Below are 21,091 nucleotides of genomic sequence, written 5' to 3'. Positions count from 1 at the left end.
CAATTAACACCATTCACCTGCCATTTGTACCACACAGAGAGGCAGAGAGAGAGAGAGAGAGATGGAAGATGGGGGGAGAAAATGAAATGTTAAACATAAAACAGCTGGGTCGTATTTTTTTGTACATTTAAACGCGTGCTTCGTGTTCCAGAGAAATTGGTAATTGACTTGGCAATTGATATGCATCGTCCCGAAGTGCTTCTGCTGCAACCTCACGGTTAATCGTCTGCAGAAATGGCATACATTTAGCGGGGAAAAGTGCAGTTCTGTTCTGATAATGGATTTTTAGATGCATATATTCATGGCTTTTTTTGTTATTCCTGTAATTCAATTGAGAACCAGCACGACAGTGCAGGTATATTACTCATGGCAGTTATTGATGAAAGTAAATCATTGAATGAATGTGGACGACAGTGGCTTGGGGTAGTTTATTTGGGAAGACTCAACTTGATAATGAAAATCAGCAGACCAATCTGCCAAGAGAAGAGTGTTTTTTTTATGCAGAATATACTCCCTGCTGTGACACATGGATCACAAACATGGACATTGACAAAGACATTTGAACAAAAGCTTAAACATGAGCAAAGAAAGCATCGAGATATACGTGCCTGGAATTGTACACGAAGAGCCACAAAAAGGAACACGTGAATCAGAAAACATACCCCGAGTTAGATATTTTGACTGTGAATTAAAAGTATAAGATATATAATTTGCATGCATACGCAGCGGATATCGGTGGTGTTTATAATGCGACGCGAAGTTGTGGCACCGCGATTTGCGCAATGCGTTATAAACCCTGGCACCTGAATTAGATTCGCAGTCACAGATAACATCAGTGGGGACTTCGAGTTGATCCGGTTCCTGGAACATCCACCGGGTTCCCCACCTCCCCCCCCCCCTCCCTTCGGCCCATCCTTCACCAACCATCGTGGTGAAGTATGGCCAAACAACCGCCATGAGCGACATATGGCGCGGAGAGGCCGTCCGTCATCCAGCAGTAGATTGACAAAGAACTCGACACTGAAGGCACACTTGGTACAGAGACGGCGTCATATGAACAATGATGAACATACGTGTTGGCAAAAAAAAACTTGTTACTCTGCTGATAATAAATTTGGAAGACACGAGATTGCTTTGATCAGAAATAACGCAAGACAAAAGTCTATTTAAAAAAAAAAACACCCCGGCCATTTGTACAATTACGATCAGCCTTATTAACACGCAATAGCGTAGGCTCATTCAATCAATTCAATGCGTGCGTTGAAAAAAATGTAATGTCGTCACGTTGCCAACACGAGAAACGGAGAAGAGCTAATCTCCTCGGCGGTTCTGAGTCAACGGTGGTGGAAATTCCACAGTCACGTGGCAGGAGGCAGGCAGTCTTTTCAAATTGTGCAAAAACCGCTGAATAATAAACGCGTGCACAGCTTTTTAAGTTTTGTTCCGTGTTGAACGATCGAACGAGAAGTGGAGTGACAAAAGTGGAGATTCCTTTTTGAAGAATGGCGCGGCTCCGCAAGGAATTGCGAGTTGCGCCGTCACGCGCAATACAAGGCGGTTATAATCCAGCAGTAGATAGAGAACGGGCTGCGAGGTGAGCTTGATTCTTGAATGGATCTGTGCGGACCTGTTAGTGTTGCCCCCCCCTCCGTGTGCGTGGGTGTCTCTGTTGACTCGGTTCCTGTGCCACATGGAGCCAAACGCACATGGATGGGCTTGGACATTCATCTCGGTGCGTCGGGACCCTCGTGAAAGAGAGTCTTGAGACTCAGTGAGACTTTCCAGGAGGGATAAAGAACACTGCTGTGTATCCTGCTGTTGCTGCGCCTTGATAATTGGTTTTCGACGATGCCCCTGATGACTTAACGTGGCGATTCGTGGTGGTGAATTATAAACATGGCCTTTGTCTACAATGTTATTGCATTAACAGCAGTGTTGATGATTACAATGTTGATGACAATTTACGATGACGATCATTTACATTGATTATTTACAATGTTGATGATGATAATTAAATTATGGTTTTATGATGCTGATAATTATTCATGATATTGATTATTTTCATTAATTAACTTATTAATGACATGTATTCACATAACGGTGATGACGTATGATTATGTATTATGTATATTGATTCAGTAGCCGAATGGCTCACATGGCTATACCAAAATAAATAAACTGAAAACTGAAAATAATAATTTATAGTGATGACAATGATAATTACGTTGATGATGATGATTTACAACATTGATGATGGTGATGGATAGTGGTGAAACAGGGTAGCTCGAAATGGAGTCCAACTTATCAGTATCTGCACAGAAGACGTTAGCACTTTGTTTGCGTGTAATTATTTAATCCCCCCCCCTCCCTCCATCTCTTTATTACAGCAGGAGGCATGCGACACTCCACGCACAGGTGCTAGCACTCATTACGGAGGGACCCACACCTCGCACGGGACAAAACTCTCCCCACTCCACATCTCGTCACACTAAAGACAGAAGACGAGTGTTCAGCCACTGATGAATATTGATGTGTATTTATTATAAGTTATGACTTTATCCCCCCCCACCCCCTTTATTCGAATCCCAAAGTAACATAACTCACCGGCGCGTTTATTAGCAATTGCGCAGTGAGCGAGGCGCGCACGAAAGAATACTGCTGCCCAGGGTGACGAGATGTAAGGAAGGCAAGGTTTGCATGAACTTGAAAGCAAATAACTCGCTCACTCCAGCGTCACCGATCAAGTGCGTTGCCAGCTGTGTGTGTAGACGATGTGGCGCGCTAATTAAACCCAGTCTCACAATAGCACTCGCGTGGGCTTAAGCTTCGCACATGAATGCACTTCTGAGTATTCCTTAGCGGAGCTAAAATATGCATGACCGGCGTAAAAAAAAAGAATCGGTAATTTCAAAGTCTGTGCACACCCAACCCGACGATTGATTTCATTTCTCCATCGTGCGTCGTTGGACCTTGCGAGCGAGCGAGCGAGCAGTGGTTATATCATATTTGTAAAGATAAAATTATTATTTTACACAAGTAAAAAAGGCCAAAATTGTGGTTTAGGTTAAAATTTTCTTTTGAAAGCACTGGTAAAAAAAACTTGTTTATGGATTTTTATAAGTATAAAACACGCAGTATAGAAGGGACCATGCTGATATATATATGATGCACGTGCTTATATTCCGATTACATTGTGGGAGCGGTGGCGCAGCGGATAGCGCGCTGCGCTAAGAACCCAGCGACCTGGGTTGGATTCCCGCTCACTGCCAACACCAAGTGACGATTATCTGAACCGGTCGTGGGCCTCCACTAGGTCGACTCAGCCTCAAATGAGTACCTGGTGCGGCGTGTAAATATCGCCACTGGGGAGACAAAGGCGGTCGGGCGTGCTGTTGGCCAGCCACCCCCTCGCGTACCGTTCCGGCCTTCATAGGTGTTCGCCAACAGCACTTGCCGCAACAGTCTGTTAAGGCTACACGGGTGATCTGTCTCTGTGATTCCATTGTGCAGTGTGCTCCATAACGCGGTCACACACATGCGCGTGTTCGTCCAACGACGGGCGTCACCGCACACGTGCGCAGGTGTGAATCACGGGCACGCAGCGTCACCAGACAATGCAACGCGTGCGGCGATGATCGTCGTCGGCACATTGCAAGGCTGGAGTTGATTAATGACTTCGTGTGTTTGCGGGTGCGCGCGGCCATATGTTTTCATCACCACCACAACCACCACCGCCGCCAACCAACCCCTTTGCCACCGGCTCATCCTGTTGGTTATTGGTCCAGGGCCGGCTAAAGCAGACTGCGAGTCGCAGAACACCGCCCATGTGCACGATGCTATGCCCCGCAGCCACTCGGCTCTCAGACCACGTCAACTCCACGCGCTCGCGTGCATTTTCGGGTCGCAGAAAAGTTGTGATATATTTATTATTTTACGAGTGTTTTGTTTTGCTCAGCCGGCTGAGAGCAACTCCCGCTGTCTTTCGGCTTAAGTGTTCGTTGCAGTAAAATATCCACTTCGGCGCTGCTGCTCGATGTCAATGGTGCCGTTCTTGTAATTTGTTGCGGTTTCAGCTTTTCCTCGAATCTATCATTATTATTATTATATTCCGCATCCAAGCAAACTCATTGCGCACCATGCCATTGTCTCGCTCCATCTCGGTGACGTCGGTGGGCGAGTGGAGTCTGGAGCAGAGACCTCACGAAGGCGCCGTGCTCTTTGAAGTCTCGTGGGAAGTCACGAACAAAGGTACCTGCGCGCGTGCCACGTGATGACACCCGCACGGCGAGTGACCCTAACGAGAGAGCTTGCGGCGCCGCGCCAGAAATCATGAGACTTTACTTCTGTCCGCCAAACCAACGCCACGTGGTGGACTTGTGGGCTATACCAATACGGCGCCGTGGCTACCAAGTGTGCAGGCGGTGCAATTGCATCCACGTCCCACGGGACCGGGAGGGGGCCTAGGCACCGGACTACGAAGAAGGGAGGAATTGGACGAGGAATTGGCACCGGGCAGGGCCAATTCTCTTCACGCCACGCCACTGGGGGCTCAAAGCAGTTGCAGGCAATCGGTAAGATTCAAGCCAGCAACGCCCTGGTTCGTGTTCGGGGCAGCTACTGCCCTGGTGAAGTCGGGACCACGTAACTTTATCGTTGCCGGTAGATGTATCGTGATTGCAATTCTGATCTGTGTGTTATTCGGAGAAGATTAATGTAGACTTTTTTTTGTCCAGCCCCAGTCGCGTATTTGTTTCAACTCGCCTTGTCGCACCGTAGAAAGTTATGTAAACTGTTTGACGGTCTGGCACAACATAGCCGTATTGCCCCGTGTTGGTATTGTAAATTGGCAACCCTTTTATCTCAATAAGATATGTATTCCAGCTGCATGCGGGTAAGACGAATTCTTTACACAATGGAAAGGTTGACTCGCAATACTACTGCACTTGTTTAAGAGTGGAGGCCGAATTCTCACGACAAATAGCTGCAGTCATTATTGTCCATTCACAAACACGGTGCTGTATATCTCTCCATAGTTATCCAAAGAGCAGGCATATATTTGAAGGATGTTTTGAAATTCGTTTGGCGCACGCGACAGAGATGCTTTGTGTGATAATGGAGGTTGAACTCTTCTGGAGAGTGTGTGGTTTCTAAATGTCCCATAACTTTGAATGCTGTGGTGGTGGTGGTGCGGTTAGCACACTCGTCCATGTGCCCGGATATCTTGAGGTTGCATTCCCAACTGTCACCTGATGAGTTGTGGCTCGGGCTGTTGCTTGACGAGGCTTATTGTAATTACCGGCGAAACGTCGTACTCTAATTGTTAATGTTGTGGGTTTCAAAACTGGCAAAAAGGTCCCATTTTGTAGCTGCTCACCCCGAGCTATGAATGCTCTGACAGTGGCATTGTTTTTGTACTGTTCGCCTTTTGGCGTTCTCTGGCCCGACACTGGTGGTGAGACTAGGCCCTATAGAAGGCTGCCTTTGGTGTAGGCCAGTCAGTTTAAAAGATTATCCATATATCAGAGCATGTTTGCATGTTCACCACTGGTGCGTGTGGTTAAGGCAGACTTAATTCTTTGCAAAACATTTCTATTTGGTGTTTTAACATCGTAACACCTGTGTTTTTGCCGGAAAGTGTCAAACCTATTTTTTTCACATGTTGTCGGTTTACTCTCCAATAAACCGGTGTGCTGAACTGGTAACGCATTGATTGGCATGTTTTGTTCATGTGACGAATCTTACTACTTGGCTGTGTCGGGTGGTGGTGGGTTTAACGACACATTTACACACCTGACAAACCCTTATCAGCGCCTACCTTATTACAGACCAATTCAGACCTTATTGGTCACTCGTGTCCTTATAAATTTCAACGTTCATCCTACAAAGTCCCATCATAAGGGAGAAACACAAATAGACAACTTTTTTTTACCGGCATTGAAGTGGCTGTCCACCATATGGACCTGAACTCAATTTCCCTGTACACGAATATGTACAGGGAAATTGGGTAAACCGTAGGGGTTGACAGGTTTGGATTTATATTTACCCGATCTAATCCAAAAACCTCTGGATAATTTAAAGTTGTTTTTTTCAGAGAAAGGATCAAGTTGCACATTTTTAAACGAATGCCTTTGTAAGAGCTGTGCAGCCCAGCGGACCTCACCTGGTAAAATAAAAGCTTTTAGTTCCTTTAGTTTGGTCTGCGAACCTGCAGCGTGCATTTTCACAAAAAAACATGTTTTCACGGCCGACGAGCGGGGGGGGGGTAACGTAATTATCTCTCTCTCTACCGATATTACTGAAATGCACACGCGCGCTTGCCTGGTGTGTAAACAGATTTGTGCGCTGAATTTGCTTATGCAAGAGCGAGCGAGCTTGCTTGCTTGCGTGGGGGGAGATACAGCGTGGCCCTTGCCAAGACGCGCGCTTTGTGACCCAGTCTGGGTGCTATTTATAGACCGGCCTGGGCCGTTGAATGGAGCGCTTATTCTCGGCACAGATTCGGCGTTTGTGTCGTGACCTGCGCGTCCGTCCGGCGGCACGGCACGGCACGGCGCCCGCCTCTCTTTCTCTCCCCGGTGCGGTTTCTAACTCGCCCCAGCTTGGGCCACCGTCTACACGATCCGCGCGCGTGGCCGTGCCCAGTAATCAAAGCGGCATGCTGCCCCAAACTCCGCCCAGAACAAAAGGAGAGCATTGCCGCGTGCGCAGTTGGGGGGTTGGGGTTGATATTTGCACCAACGGCACCAATCGTGTGGCACTTTGCCTTCCAAGGCTGAAGTACACCTCAACTGTCGCGCGAGATGATTCTTTGTGCAGTCCAAAGTTAATTTCTCTCGATGCTTTTCAGCTGTAGTGTGCAAGCCTGCGATGTTGAAAAAATAAAAATCCCAAATGAGATTAAAGGGATGAGTAGGGCGACGATTTTTCACCAGATTGCTAGGTCACAGCCTTTTGCAAATTTAGCCTCATTGGCTGCCTAAAGTGGCAAGGGCTCCATTTAAAAATACACAACTCCTTCATTGCTACCTGGGGATTAAGTGTCGCTGCACGGGCATAATAATCACAATAAGAATGTACAGGCTTTTGCCAATCCGTGGCTGAATTAAGGCCTCCCCACGTCAAGTCAATCGTAGGAGGTTTTTTTTTTACCATACTTCACCATGCTGATCAGAGTAGGTTGGTGAACGTGTGCCTCGGACATATTCCGTTATCACTGGTCGCTGATGTTAGCCGTGACCAGGAATGTTATTCTTACGTATGGAAATTGAGTAACAAGTATTCAATCCGTGTCTAGGTTGCTTGCAGATCCTCAGTGCTGGTTCCTTGGCAGGGCTCGTCGTGGCCCTGAGAAAGACCATTTGAATGACTTTGATTCTTGCGACTCGTACCGGGAGGTCGTTGAAACAATCAGTTCTGTATTCAGAGTGATGATACGAGTTGGAAGTTTCACGATAATGGGGTGGACCGCGAGAAGGCTGTCCTCGCGCACCCCAGGAATTGAACCCGGGTCAACTCTGCTCACTTAATTCACGGCTCACTGCGCTAATCACTTTACCACTGCTCCACCCGGCAGGGATATAGGGGGGGGGGGCATTTACAGTGTTCCTTCATGCTGTGTGTAGACATTGTATGGAAAATAAAAAAAAATAATCTCACCAACCATGGCCAAAGTGATAAAGAGGGTGAATGTTGATTCCCGAATCTGGGACAATAATTGGTGTCAGTGAATTGCATAAATGCCTGCCTTTTTAAGCTATCCACATTTGAAATAATGAAAGGGACATATCTTTCAAATACACTGCCAATGCTTGGCTTGGAGTTGCCAATGTATTTGTATTGTGAAGGTAACACATTTACATAGTATCCAGTTTTGAGTTATTGATGCGATGTACAATATGTGTGTTGGTAAACTATAGAGGCTTCAGTTATTCCAGTGTATTTCATTAGCCAACAACCATTGAATATTACATGAACATATCCAGTGTAGATTATGCTCCCAGTCATGGGTTTTCTTCATATCACCAAATAAAAAATCGTTGTTTTAATGTGTAGCATTTCATTGATTTATCAATCGCCAACGCCACATGGATATGAACGGGAACACAAACAAATTGTCCGGTGATTTTGAGGTCAAGTGAAAAGTGTGCCATTCCAAATTGCAATCGAGTCGATGTTGTTTGAATGTTTTGAGGCCAGATGACCACTGGTGGAAAGTTCAAACCCGGTTTGTGTGACGCCAAAATTGTACAAAAAGCCTTCTCTTGTGTGATTTAGATTTTTTCTTTAGGTTTTATTTGGGCACGGGTAACAACCCATTGGAAAATAAATATGCACATCGATGGGGACCTGGTTCCACAAAAATGTTAGTTACAGCAACAAGAACAAGAAAAAACGCACCAACAAAAAATCCCAAAACAACTGTACATTGGCAATTACCAAATGGCAAGGTTCTACAACAAACATGGTTATGACCAGCATGAAAAAAATGACAAGGCTGATAGAAACGTCGTGATTTTTTTGTTATTTTATTTTTACCTACGTGACTTTACCGAATAGTACCAAAGAGTATGGATCCTTGCAGTCACGGAAGCTTCAAATCTAGAAAGGCTGATAGAACACATCGCATACAAAAAAACACAATGGCTTGAGTTGGCTACATGCGCCCATCAGCACCGGACATTCTCAGAAATGTCCTTACTCGACATTTTAAAGGTCAAGTTGGTCACCTAACACGCAAATACTGTACCTGTGCAGGGCTCGTACATTTGATCACTTAAGAGGCAATCTGACGGGATTTATAGAAATGTTGCTATTGCTGCATTTTTTTTTAATCTTTAAAACGTTAAGAGCCCCAGACATTTACCCCCCCCCCCACCACGTCACTTTTAATACCGCGGGATAAACATTTCTCCAACAAAGCTGCTTTTATTTTCCATAAGAGTTCTGCTTCCGTTAGAATTTCACTCATAAATCCCGCATTTGATTTCCATCAATTGTAAAAAAAAAACCTTTACAGATAAATATTTTAAGATTTTCATGTTGGAATATTGTTCATCTTATCAATGTATACACACCCAGGGCTGTAAACATGTGCATACGGTCAGGGGCGTCTCACTTCTTTAGGGGGCCCCCCAACATTTTTCAGGAGCCATAAGTTATACTTCTGGATAAAGGATCCTCCCCCCATCTGAACAGAGAGCCCTTTTTGGGCAGTAATAATCCACATTACTTGTAGTTGCAATTTGTACTTCCATTTACGTCTGTATTTACTTGGGCTCCCGTAGTTAGACTGTCGTGCGCTTATTTGTCTCCCTGTGGCCGTGGAAGCCTCCTGGCTTGAAGACCAGGCTCTGCGATAGCTCCACCTCTCAGATGTTTGTCGCACATCCTCCCCCACCCCATCCCTCCCTCATTGCAGTCGGTGGCATCTACACGGTGATCCAGAGCAAAGTGAGGCAGACGAGCGTGGAGTGGGGCGACAACTACTTCCTCATCGGCCCATACTTCGAGCACAATGTGCGCACCGAGGTGGAGCTGGGCGAGCCGACGAACCCTGCTGTGCGCCAAGCCATGGAGGCCCTTGACAACCGCGGGTGCAAGGTGCCGGCAACCACTCCCTCGCGCGTCCTCCACAGGGGCCCGTTGGATGACGACACCGCCACCACTGCCGCCACTGCCGCCACCACCTTGCGGTTCAGGTGGAGGGCGGTTTGGGCTGCGAGGCATTTTGCAAAGCCTTGTACCGTGACCTTCGATAAAGAGGGTGGGGTCGTGGGCGGGCATAACGTAGTGATGTGACTAAAGATGAAGTAATAGTAACGACATAGTACATGTTGAACAATTGTTGAGAGCTGAACAAGGGAACCTCTTTTAGAAAAAACCGGCACTCGTATAAGATATGCTAATGGACATTTTTTTTTTACTTGACTATAAGAATTTAGAGACGACCTCTGGACTTGGAATCTTGCAATCCAGAGGTCGCGCCCCCCCTACCCCCCCCCCCCCCATTGGTGTCATGGGGCAATGGAAACACGCTGCGCAGCAAACTCTGCTTGTACCTGAATCCAATGATCTATGCTCTACTTAATCAATAACCTTTCAGCTCCCCAGTTGTGTCCGGTCAATTCCAGTTATGTTTGCATTAAATGCATAATATAGTAAAAGGTCAAAGCATTCAACCTCGAAATTGAACCAAGCGACACCATTGCTAACTCGAGCTTAGGCACGGCCCTCTGTCTCTGCTAAGTTGTTGACCACTCACTGTTTCGGCCTTGGAGCTACAGGTACTATGGTGGGATCCCGACCCAGATTGTTGCAGCGTTAACACGCCATGGTTACGGTGACCACCTGTCTGGGTTTGACCCGGACAGTCCGGGAAATTGAATCTGTGATCTGGTGGCAGGGATTGATTTTGAGGTCTGGTTACCGGCATTGTGTTGAACGTTATTGCAGTATACGGCACAGTTTTGATTATAGACCTGGTGCTGACTGAGAGCTATTTCCTGGATTGATCTAGAGGGGGTAAGGTGTGGTGACCCGAGGCCATGATGTTTTATCGCATCGTTGCACAGAACACTGCATTTCACTTCATGTAACGAATTACATTAATATGCAAGGGAGTTCAATGACATTTGTGTGATCTACCAACCCTGGCCTCCTCCTCCGTGGTGCTGGATTACAGGTGTGCATAACCACCACTGCAGCCCGGTAACTTAATGACCACTTGTTTCATATTCCAGCAGACGATGGGGTGAAACGTGGCCAGCCAGTATTGTTCGTAATTGCATTCGTTGTTTCCACACAGTCTGTAAATGCTACACTAGTGGCTGAGTTAAAAAAAAAACACAACTTTAGTTTGACCCTGAATACGCGGATCATATTAAGTGAAAATAATTTTAACCCTGGGGGCAGAGCATGGCTTGCTCACTCAGTTGGAACTTACTGAAGTGTGCTTTATTGGCCATTATGCATTCTTTCACCTTGGCATTTAGAAGAGGGAGAGAGAGAGAGAACGCGTGGCAGTGTGTAGATTCAGACATGCTCTTTGCCCAGTGTGAATTAATCCAAACTGCTATGTATCTTTAAGACCGAAACAGGGGGATTTTTCCACAACTCTGGCTGTCGCCTGATGGGGCTGGTTGTAATTGCTGGCGGAACGTCGTACTCGAATTGTAAATGTTGTGGGTTTACTCGCCAACACACCAGTGTGCTGTGCTCGTAACGAATTGGCATGTTTTGTTTACGTGACAAACCTTACTAATTGGCTGTCGGGTGGTGGCGGGTTTAAGGACGCGTTTATATTTGTGCAATCTAACCCAAAAAAGCTTATGGATGCTACGTCCCAGCGACACACGGACAACTAGTGCTCTACACAACAGAATTGTCTCTTGTTTTGTCCAATTCGGAGGAGTCAACAGCTTGCTTATATTAGTGGCGTTAGGAGTGGACCATCCAGTTATTTCTTAATCTGGCAGCTAAATTCCACGAGCTGCTGTTGAGTTGTGGTGCATGAATTCAGTAGGGGAGGGATGAAACGGTTGCCACTCGTGGCATAACGACGATGACGAATGATGGTGTCCGGTGAATTGGGGTCACACAAACAGGCTCCCTACTACCATATGCTCTTTCTGTTGAGATCAGCAGGGTGTGTTCCAATGCATGTTTGGCCATGAAAAGTGGAGTTATCAGCTGATGATGCATTTCTGCACACAGGTAAAATAAATAGACAATTACCAGTCATTCCAAAACACTAAGATGAAGGCCTCTTTTTCCAATAGAGACCTGAAAGAATTACAAATAACTGCTTCAGTTCATGGTTCAATTGTAGGCGGTGACACTGTTGTCTCGCTCCAGTCACTCTTTTTGAGCGAAATACAGTGGGTGAAGGCAGCCTGGTCGATGATCCCAGCAGTCCAAACTAATTACATGAATTGTCCAATTTGAAGCCAACATTTTTCTACTTGTGAAGTTTTCCAAAAGTGTTAATTTTACGGCGTTCGTGCTTGGTTTGTAGTGACGAGGCCGAGCAGTAACGCGTTTGCCGCTTCTGGTGGTGGCTCGCAGTGTGAGCCCAATGGCCACCTCCATTTAATACTCGAGGTGTATTGAGCAAAAATGCATGCCGACTGCTTCTCATTGGACATTAATCACGTGCACCGGCGTCACGGTAAAAATTAGAACATTTCTATAATGAGGTTAAGCCACGTGGCAGCATTGCCAACCCCCCCCCCCCCCCCCACTGCAAAAGTACTGCAGACTAAGCTAATTTGTGTATCATAGCACCATCCTGGTTAGCCTTTTGCTAATAGGAATGGAGCGAATACTAGACAGTACTCATGATTTGCTTTGTGGTGATGAGAGGGCCCGGTTGTGGATATTGCATTGTGTGGTGCCAGGTGTACTTTGGCCGCTGGCTGACGGAAGGGGGCCCCTCTGTGGTGCTGTTCGACATTGAGAGTGCCCGGCACCACCTGGATCAGTGGAAGGGCGAGCTGTGGGAGGCGTCGAACATCGGCGTGCCGTGCGATGACCGGGAGACCACGGAAGCTGTCCTCTTTGGTTTCCTCACAGAGGCGTTCCTCAGAGAGGTAGGTGCCTAGGCCCTGTGGTCTATTTTATGCTTGCCCCGTTCACCCACCGCCCCCCTGTAAACTGCCCCCCCCCTCCTCCCACTCTTTCCCCGACAATGATTCGTCTACCGTCAAGCGTTTATAGATTCCAGCCCCTGCCAGCTCTGGCTGAAATTAAGGCTTACATAAATGGGTATAAAGATATTCTTGATTCTTTCGGTAAAGTATATGTAAAGTAAAAAAAAAAACCCCACAACGTTTCGATCACAACACGAGCAGTCTTCTTCAGGTGGAGAGAAAAGAGGGGGAAAGCTTCCAAATGCAGCTGCTTATCGGGGCTCCAGAGTGAGTGGGCGGGGGAAAGGGCTGCGCGAGTAGACAATGGGGGGGGGGGGGGGAAGAAATGGGGATAAAAGAGCTGGGAGAGAGAGGGGGTGGGGCAGAGATGAGGGGGGGAGGAGAAAGGGGTACATATGGAGGGAGGAATTGCACCTCGGTACACCCATCAGAAAATGGGGGGGGGGGGGAAGAATGGGGCAGACGGGGGGGGGGAGAGAGAGGGGGTGGAGCAGAGATAAGGGGGGGGGTAGAGATGGGAGGGGGGGGGGGAATTGCACCTCGCTACGCCCATCCACACTGCTGACGGTAGAGGTTGACAAGGAAACACAAATTAAAATCATGACCCAAAGTGGTTGATGACATCTTTCCAATGATTGCTGAGTTTTAAAACCGTCGTCTCGGTTGAAATTGTGTTTGTGTCTGTATATATGGATGGCTTCGTGAACGAATCTCTGATAGCCAGTCGGCTTGCAAAATACCACCGTTTTATAGAAATCGATTTCATGCGAGCCAGCCGTATTAAAGTAATGGTCAGCTACGGCAGAAGTATTGGTCCTGCCGTGTTTCAGATCTGCCTTGTGTTCACGAACACGGTCCGAGACATGTCGTTTGGTTTCCCCAATGCAACTGCTGCCGCAGGTACAGCTTAGTTTGTAGACGCCGGGATATTGATTGTCAGGGATCTTGTCCTTCACAGATGGGATCAGGTAATTAATTTTGTGTACTGTGTTTGTTCAAGATATTTTAATTGTCTTTTTGGTTATCCCTGCTATGTAAGGTAAGGTGACGGTTTTGATTGGATCTTCAGATGGTTCCTTCCTCACGGTTGGGTTGATGGCTTTGCGGATTGTGTACTCAGAGTATCCATTTGCCTTGAGAGCTTGGTTTAGTGTTTGAGTTCACTGGTCAGGTTTTCATAGTCGGAAATACATTGAGCTCTATGGTGTAGCGTTTTGATGAGGGATTTCTTCTGGGATGGATGGTGGTAGGAATCAGGTTTTAGGCAGGCGTCAGTATGGGTTACTTTCCTGTAGACAGTGGCTCATTGAGCCATCTGGTCTCCTTTTGATTAAAACATCCAAGAAGGGTAGCATGCCATCCTTTTATACCTCCATAGTGAATTTGATTGCTGGGTGAATGAAATTAATGTGGTTGGGAAATTGTTGCAGAGCCGGCCGGCCATATGTCCAGATGACAAACGTGTCATCCACGTACCTCTTCCAAAGGGATGGGCGTAGAGTGGATGCCTGGATGGTGTCTGTCTCAAATTTTTCCATGAAAATTTTAGCCACACCCAGAAATAAGGGAGAACCCATTGGAGTGCCCTAGTTTGTTTGTAGAATGTTCCATTCAAAGTGTATTCGTGAGGCAGTGTCTCACCAGGGCTGGTACATCGGCATTTAATCCTTGTTGGACCAAATTTTCAATTATTGCAATGGTATCGGGCACAGGAACCTTGCTGAGCAGAGAAAATACATGAAAACTAACGAGCAAATCACCTGGGGACAGTGAGATGTCTTTAATTGACGCAACCAGGTGAGCTAAGTTAAGAACAGAAAAGGTGGTCTTACCAGTGAAAGGCTGCAAGGTCTCAGACAGATATTGGGCCAGTTTGTAGGTGGGTGAGCCAATGGTGGAGACGATGTGACGAAGGGGCGTACCTTCTTTATGGATTTTTGGTAAGCCATATAATCTGGGTGGTCTAGCAGCAGAAGATTTGAGGGAAAACCTTTTGGTCTGTTCAATCAATGAAGCTGAATCGGTGATGATACTGTTCGTTTTTGTAACGAGACAGTTGGTAGGATCTCTTTTAATCTTTGTGTAGCTACCATCATTAAGTAGGTCCTGAATTTTGTTATTGTACACGTTTTTGTCCTGCAAAGTTCAATCCTTTAGCCATAACCAACTTCAGACCATCGGAGATTGGGCTATTACTCAGATTGAAAACGACCTTGTCAAGGTCTAACTTTTTAACATGTAGATCTGGTATCTTCATGGAAAGGAGGTTGAATTGGGAAATCAGATTATCTTTACATTTATCTGACATTGTAGCGGCTGATGAAGCGGTCATGTTATCTACATGTTCCCAATCAGATGCAGACATTTTTTTGTGTCAATGTTAAGTGTAATTCAAGAGTCTTGTCTGCATGATCCAGTTCAGTGTGGAGCAGTCTAATTCTCTCAGATCAGGGCCAAGCTAGCTCTAAACAAATATCGTTTGGCATTGGAAGATGTGACAGCAGCAGAGGTCAGTGTGAATGAAGTCGGTATTACCTTAAAGTTGCAGCATCTCTTCAGAAATGTGAGTGACTCGGTCAGATGAGCTTTCTTGTCTCGGAGTTTGTTAAAAGATCTTATGGTTATGGGAAAACCCTCCCCGTAGAGGCGGTTAAATTTAGACTTAAAACTTTCGTGACTGCAGGAATTCATATTCTTGGTTCTTTCGGCAAAGTCACGTAGCTAGAAAACAAAAATCTAAATTAAAAGCAAAAAACCCACGACGTTTCGATCGCAACACAAGCGGTCTTCTTCAGGTGGAGAGAAAATATAGTAAGCATGTAACAAGCCATTGATAGGAAATCGATTATGCCTATGATACTGTACATGTGTAGTGTCGTTGATGTGGGTAACTTTGTGTAGAGACAGTACCGCGTGGGTGGCACTGTTGGGACGGGAAGGGGCACGTGACCGGATGTGGTGCGGACGGGGGGGGGGGGGACCAGGGTAGAGGAACACGTGAGGTGGGTCTTGAACCCTCACGAAGGATCGGGAAAAGAGGCGTGGCCAAGGGTGGGACCTGGCCACGCCGGAAGCCAATCCCCGGGGGTGACTGGGGTTCGTCCTGGCTAGGAAGAGTCCAACGTGGTTGGTGGGTCTCCGCGCATCGCGCACGTGGACCAGGCAGCATGTTGGCTGACCTGGGTCCGATTTGTAGTTGCCCCATCCAGAATGTAAATAGCCATACTCCAGTGTACATAGCTAAGTGTATAAAACGTATTGCCTCCAAGTTCTAGTGTGCGCTCAGATTGAACCCATTACACATGCATTCAGTCATGTGTCTGAGAATTGATTGTCTACTGTTTCTGCAAGTTATAATATACTTTTGACTTCGGAACAAACAAGAAAACAAATAATACATTGTACAATACAGGAACCATAAAATTTTACAATAGATGTTTCTTGAATTGTATCCCCAAATTGTCAATTCTTAGAATTTCTGAGGTGAATCATTATCCACCTCATGGGAGTGGCACAATGGGTATAGGTAGATAGATGCAGATACAAATTTAATTACCTATTTGGACACAGCAAAAAGGTACGTGGTAAAATAAAGACAATCGATAATTTTGTAGAAGTGTTAATAGTGGTAGTGGTGCATGCCTTGTAATCGATCACTTTGGATGCAGCAGGTTAGTGTATTACACAAATATCATCGACTGTGTGAGATTCCCATCATCCTGGGCTGCAAAGTGGCCAGTGAATGTACAGAAGCTGTGAGATTACCAACATGGAAACGTTGGTTCTGAAATTGAAGGGTAGCGTTAGCCAAAAGGTAAATGTTTTTGACCTTGAGCAGATGTCACAACGTGCAACCTGAATCGTGGTCTGGTTATGTTTCTGGTTTATGATTATGCAGCTGAGAGTTGCGTATGGTATGGGCAAGTTATGTCACAGTCGCAGGGTGTATGGCCTAGCAGGAGTGAGTAGTGGTGATGACGACTTGGCCCAGAAGTGTTCCTGAAGTTCATCGGTCAAATCCAGTGGGCCGCCCTGTTTCTATGTGGGTGCAATAACCATAAGAATACCACGTGCCGTCTGCTTTACATTGGACGTTAAATATCACCTGACTTAATTTGCAAGAGTAGGCCATTGTGTACAAGCATAAGGGTCCAAATTTGCCAGATCCTACAATTAGCTGCAAATTACTCTTTTTGGACTATGCACAGCAATAATCGCTCCCTCCTAGCAGACACGCCTCCAATCAGTTGAGTTCTCAACTGGTTATACTAAATGTACGTTAAACTTGTATGCACTTGCAGCAGCTGATTGGATTGACATGGTTTACATTTTTGTTTTAATGTTCAAGCATGTGAAATGCCACTGGAATACCATAGAACGGTACCTGAAAACGAAACATTGAAATACATTGAAAATGGCACGATCTGAAAACCCGATTAATGGCATCATGATTAAAATTGAATAAATACAGCTTTAAACGTAGGTCGGGCCACATAAATCATTTGGCCTGGTGGAAAAATTAATTACCACTCGGTACAGCAGTAGTAATGAGCCGTGCATTTCCTGTAATAAGACTAGTACAATGAATGACTAATTGCACGTGTGGGTGACCACGCTGCTCATTTAACTGGTGTAATAATTCAGTAACCTACGACCATACCACCCAGAATGCCCCCTCGATCTTAGCAGGGCTGAGCCAGGATGGTGCTTGAATGGGGGCATCCGCAACGCATAAGTGTTGTTGTAAGCTCCCATGGGGCTATTTTGTGAGCAGTGGGCAGTGCCACAAAATCCATTGTTGTCCTGTACTATGCTTAAACATCTATGCTCCCTGCATGACCAGCATGACGAAGTTATGGTCGTGACTGCTGTGAACCCGTGCAGTGTAGGGATGCCCTCATCCAGCATGGGTTTGACATGAGGGCTGTACATGCACAAGGATTCTGCTGTGCACGTCGCTTCGGGGTGGGCAGAAAGATGCCTCGTCCTCCTCTAATCAGCACGTGATTCGTCTTCTTGTATTGGCGTCACATTTGGTGCCAGCAGTTGGCCCCGTCGATGGCTTATAGTGCGAGGCTGCCGAGAACTCGCAAGGGGACGACAAATGTTTCTTGCCGCTGTTAAGTTTTACGAGTGGCAGCGGGGCCCCCCAGACTTGCAGTGCTATTTTGGAACGTGTGAGATTTTTTTTCTTCACGTATATTATGAATAGGGGGACGAGTGGTTTGCAGTGGTATGGAGATTCGAGCATGATCCCGGGTCACAGTTAACGTGAATGGCAAGTGATAGTTGGGCCGGCCATGGCCCCACCCCCTGGGGACACACCGGGAGAGAGAGACGCACGGGGATGGGGGGAGAGACACGTGGGGGGAGACTGATTGGCCTGCACCCCGAGCTATCAATGCTCTGATAGTGGCATTGTCTTTGTACTGTTCGCCTTTTGGCGTTGTCTGGTCTGACACTGGTGGTGAGACTAGGCCCTAAAGAAGGCTGTCTCTGGTGTAGGCCAATCAATGCCGTAGATATTACCAGAGCATGTTTGTGTGCATGCTCACCACAAGTACCACGTGTGGTTAATGCAGACAATTCCTTGCAAAGGGTTTCTATTTGGTGTTTGAACATCTTAACACCTCCTATTTTATTGCCATAATGGATAAAACCTATTCTTATTTTTCATACATTGATGCTGGCAACAAAAAGTTGTGATTTAGTATATTGAGAGCGCTGCCAACGGCACCACCAGGCTGGGTACAGAGAAACTCTCCTCCATCCGCCTCGCGAGAAACTGCAGCGGCCGCAATTCGACTGGGGTTGGGGGGGGCACGCACACCAGGAGCAGCAGATATTATGGCTGCGGATAAAAAGTCGTTTCGCCGCACTTTGTCAGCGCTTAGAAATGACGATGCTTGATATACGGCGTGTCGTCGCCATGGGCGAGTGACGACCGCGCGTGTCCCCTGTCTGCGCGCGCATCAGTTTGCAGCGCACAGCGAGGAGCGCCTGCCGATCGTGGCTCACTTCCACGAGTGGCTGTCGGGCGTGGGGCTGCTGTTGTGCCGCCTGCGGCAGCTGCCCGTGGCCACGGTGTTCACGACGCACGCCACGCTGCTCGGGCGCTACCTGTGCGCCGGCAACACCGACTTCTACAACAACATGCAGCACGTGAGTGCACGCGGGCGGCAAACGCTGCGGTTGGGGACCGGCGGGACATCGGCACGGCTGTCACCAGTCGCGGTGGCGTCTGCCTGCAATGTGACAAAAATAGTTTGGTGCTGCTGCTGCTGCTGCTGCGTTTGCAGCGGTGCACAAGTAACAAAAACTCGACACATTCGTCAATAACACTGCCTTTTAAAAAGAAAAAATATATCGGGAGTGATGGTTCGGGCAATGGCTCTTCTTCATGGCACATAGGGAGGCCAGAGAGTTAGAGTGGTAAACGCTACCTCTCTGGCCTCTCTGTCCTGTAAAGAAGGACCTCTGCCCAAAAGAGACCACCTATTTATTATATACTTTTACGATTGGCGAATGTTGAACTTATTTTTGCACCTTATGTAGCCAACCGTACTAATCAGAGGTGAACGTGTAGCGTTTATGTCTGTAATGTGGCACAGAGGAATGGTCTGTGGATCGTGCAGGTATAATCAAAGTAAACGTAAAATATAAAGGTGCAGCCCTGGAATGCCTTGTTCAAGCTACTGCTGGCAGAAGAGCCTCCACTAAAAGGGGGAATTGAGATAATATGTTTTGGTCATGTGTACACAAAGAGGTGGCAGGTACCCACAATTCACCGCACCACACGCGATCTGCCGATTGACTGTGTATCAAAATGTACTGCTGGGTGGATGGGGTGGGATCTAAGAAACTTGGCAATTGTTTCAAATACCATGCCAGGAGATCGAATTGCGCTACCCCATGATCACCGCAGCGTCCCATAATGATAATGAACATACACAGCCATTGTCTGCCCACTGCTTCATGAGGGCCTCCCTCCTGCCGGTGCAGGTCGTGGAGTTTATTTGACCATACTTCACCATGCTGGTCGGTGTAGGTTGCGCATAGATGTGCCATGCAACTTGGATAACCTTTTTATCAATTATATTTCTCACTTGTTTGATATATTATTTTGAACTATTGTACCACTAAAACAAGTCTTTTTGGCAAGTACATTATCATTGTCCTCGCACCGATTCAAACAAATCCAACTTTGAAAAACAAAGTTGGCGAAGGGCTGGGAAAGAGTTCAAATGGATCCGTCTTGGTCCTCTCGATGAAAATTAGCCGCGTTGGTGCTCGTTTATTATTCACTGACGCTGGCTCACGACTCGGCCCGGAAGATCCAGCACTCCTCCAAGCCTCGCTCCTTCCCTCTCGATGCCTCCCAATATGTATAACGACATTAACACAACGGCTAGCAAGTATTAAAAAAAATACTAACCATTGATATATCCCCATATCAATATACTCACTCGATTAAAGTGAATAACTATGCATTTTATGGTCGAATAACAACCCCCCCCCCCCCGATAACTGGACATGGTGTACGGGAAGCCCTCATCCAGCAGTGGATTGACAAAATGGCCATGCGTGTACGTGCCATTGCCTTGGTGAAGAATGATTGCGTCTGTCAACACAGTTCGACCCCGACAAGGAGGCTGGCGAGCGTCGAATCTACCACCGCTACTGCATCGAGCGCGCGGCGTCGTACTGCGCCCACTCCTTCACCACCGTGTCGCGCATCACGGCCTACGAGGCTGAGCATCTGCTCAAGCGACGGCCAGGCGAGCGCGCCCCCGCAGGGCCAGCGTCAACGTCCCCTCTTCTTCGTGGTCCCAAAGTCCTCGCCATCATCCCAGTCTTGGTTTTTATACCGGTCCTTCATTTAATTCGAATGCACTGCCTCCATCCCATCGGGCACAAGTTGGGCGGTTACCTCCGTAGGTCATCTATTGATCAATCGTCCAATTGTTATTCATAACTGTCTGAATGATCACCATCACCACCATCACCACCAGGTCCCATGGCTACGATCACCACTACCTGTACCACCGAACCACAACAGCTGCCACCACCTCTGTAACCAGCCTATAATTATCACAACTTTAGGTCCTTTGCCACAATCATTACTATTATCAGCTTTGTGACCACCAACACTTCAATTATGGTACCATCATCATCACCATCAGCATACAACCATTATCACCACCTGCCCTCTCTAAATGACCTGGATAATGTCCTCGTGCATTATCTCGCAGATTTCATCACCCCCAACGGCTTGAGTCTCAAGAAGTTTTCGGCGACGCACGAGTTCCAGAACCTGCACGTGCTCAGCAAACTCCGCATCCAGGAGTTCATTCGGGGACACTTTTATGGGTGCGCCACAGAGTCGAAGGTCCCGCAGTGGCGAGATGTTAACTCTCTCGCTGGTATGCAGGAGGTCGTGGATT

The 21,091-nt window shown here is 47.0% G+C and overlaps 1 protein-coding gene across 2 annotated transcripts in view; it reads left to right on the top strand.

Annotated features, from left to right (window-relative positions):
- The first annotated feature begins 3,699 nt into the window (after positions 1-3,699).
- GYS2 (glycogen synthase 2) overlaps positions 3,700-21,091 on the top strand; it is a 32,886-nt gene continuing 15,494 nt past the window's right edge. Inside the window, exons 1-6 of one of the 2 annotated variants that reach the window (XM_032948905.2) lie at positions 3,700-4,248; positions 9,419-9,600; positions 12,396-12,587; positions 18,624-18,809; positions 20,281-20,425; positions 20,900-21,017. In XM_032948905.2, the coding sequence (XP_032804796.2) occupies positions 4,137-4,248; positions 9,419-9,600; positions 12,396-12,587; positions 18,624-18,809; positions 20,281-20,425; positions 20,900-21,017 (935 nt within the window). In that variant the 5' untranslated portion in view covers positions 3,700-4,136. Of the gene's footprint in view, positions 4,249-4,314; positions 4,572-9,418; positions 9,601-12,395; positions 12,588-18,623; positions 18,810-20,280; positions 20,426-20,899; positions 21,018-21,091 lie in introns of those variants that run through there. The other variant, XM_076065305.1, reaches the window with a different exon arrangement.

This window comes from Petromyzon marinus, chromosome 7, assembly GCF_048934315.1.
Source record: "Petromyzon marinus isolate PM22_M1 ecotype Great Lakes invasive population chromosome 7, UKy_Petmar_22M1.pri1.0, whole genome shotgun sequence".
Classification (NCBI taxonomy): Eukaryota; Metazoa; Chordata; class Hyperoartia; order Petromyzontiformes; family Petromyzontidae; genus Petromyzon; species Petromyzon marinus.
This window is presented reverse-complemented; position numbering and strand designations above follow the sequence as displayed.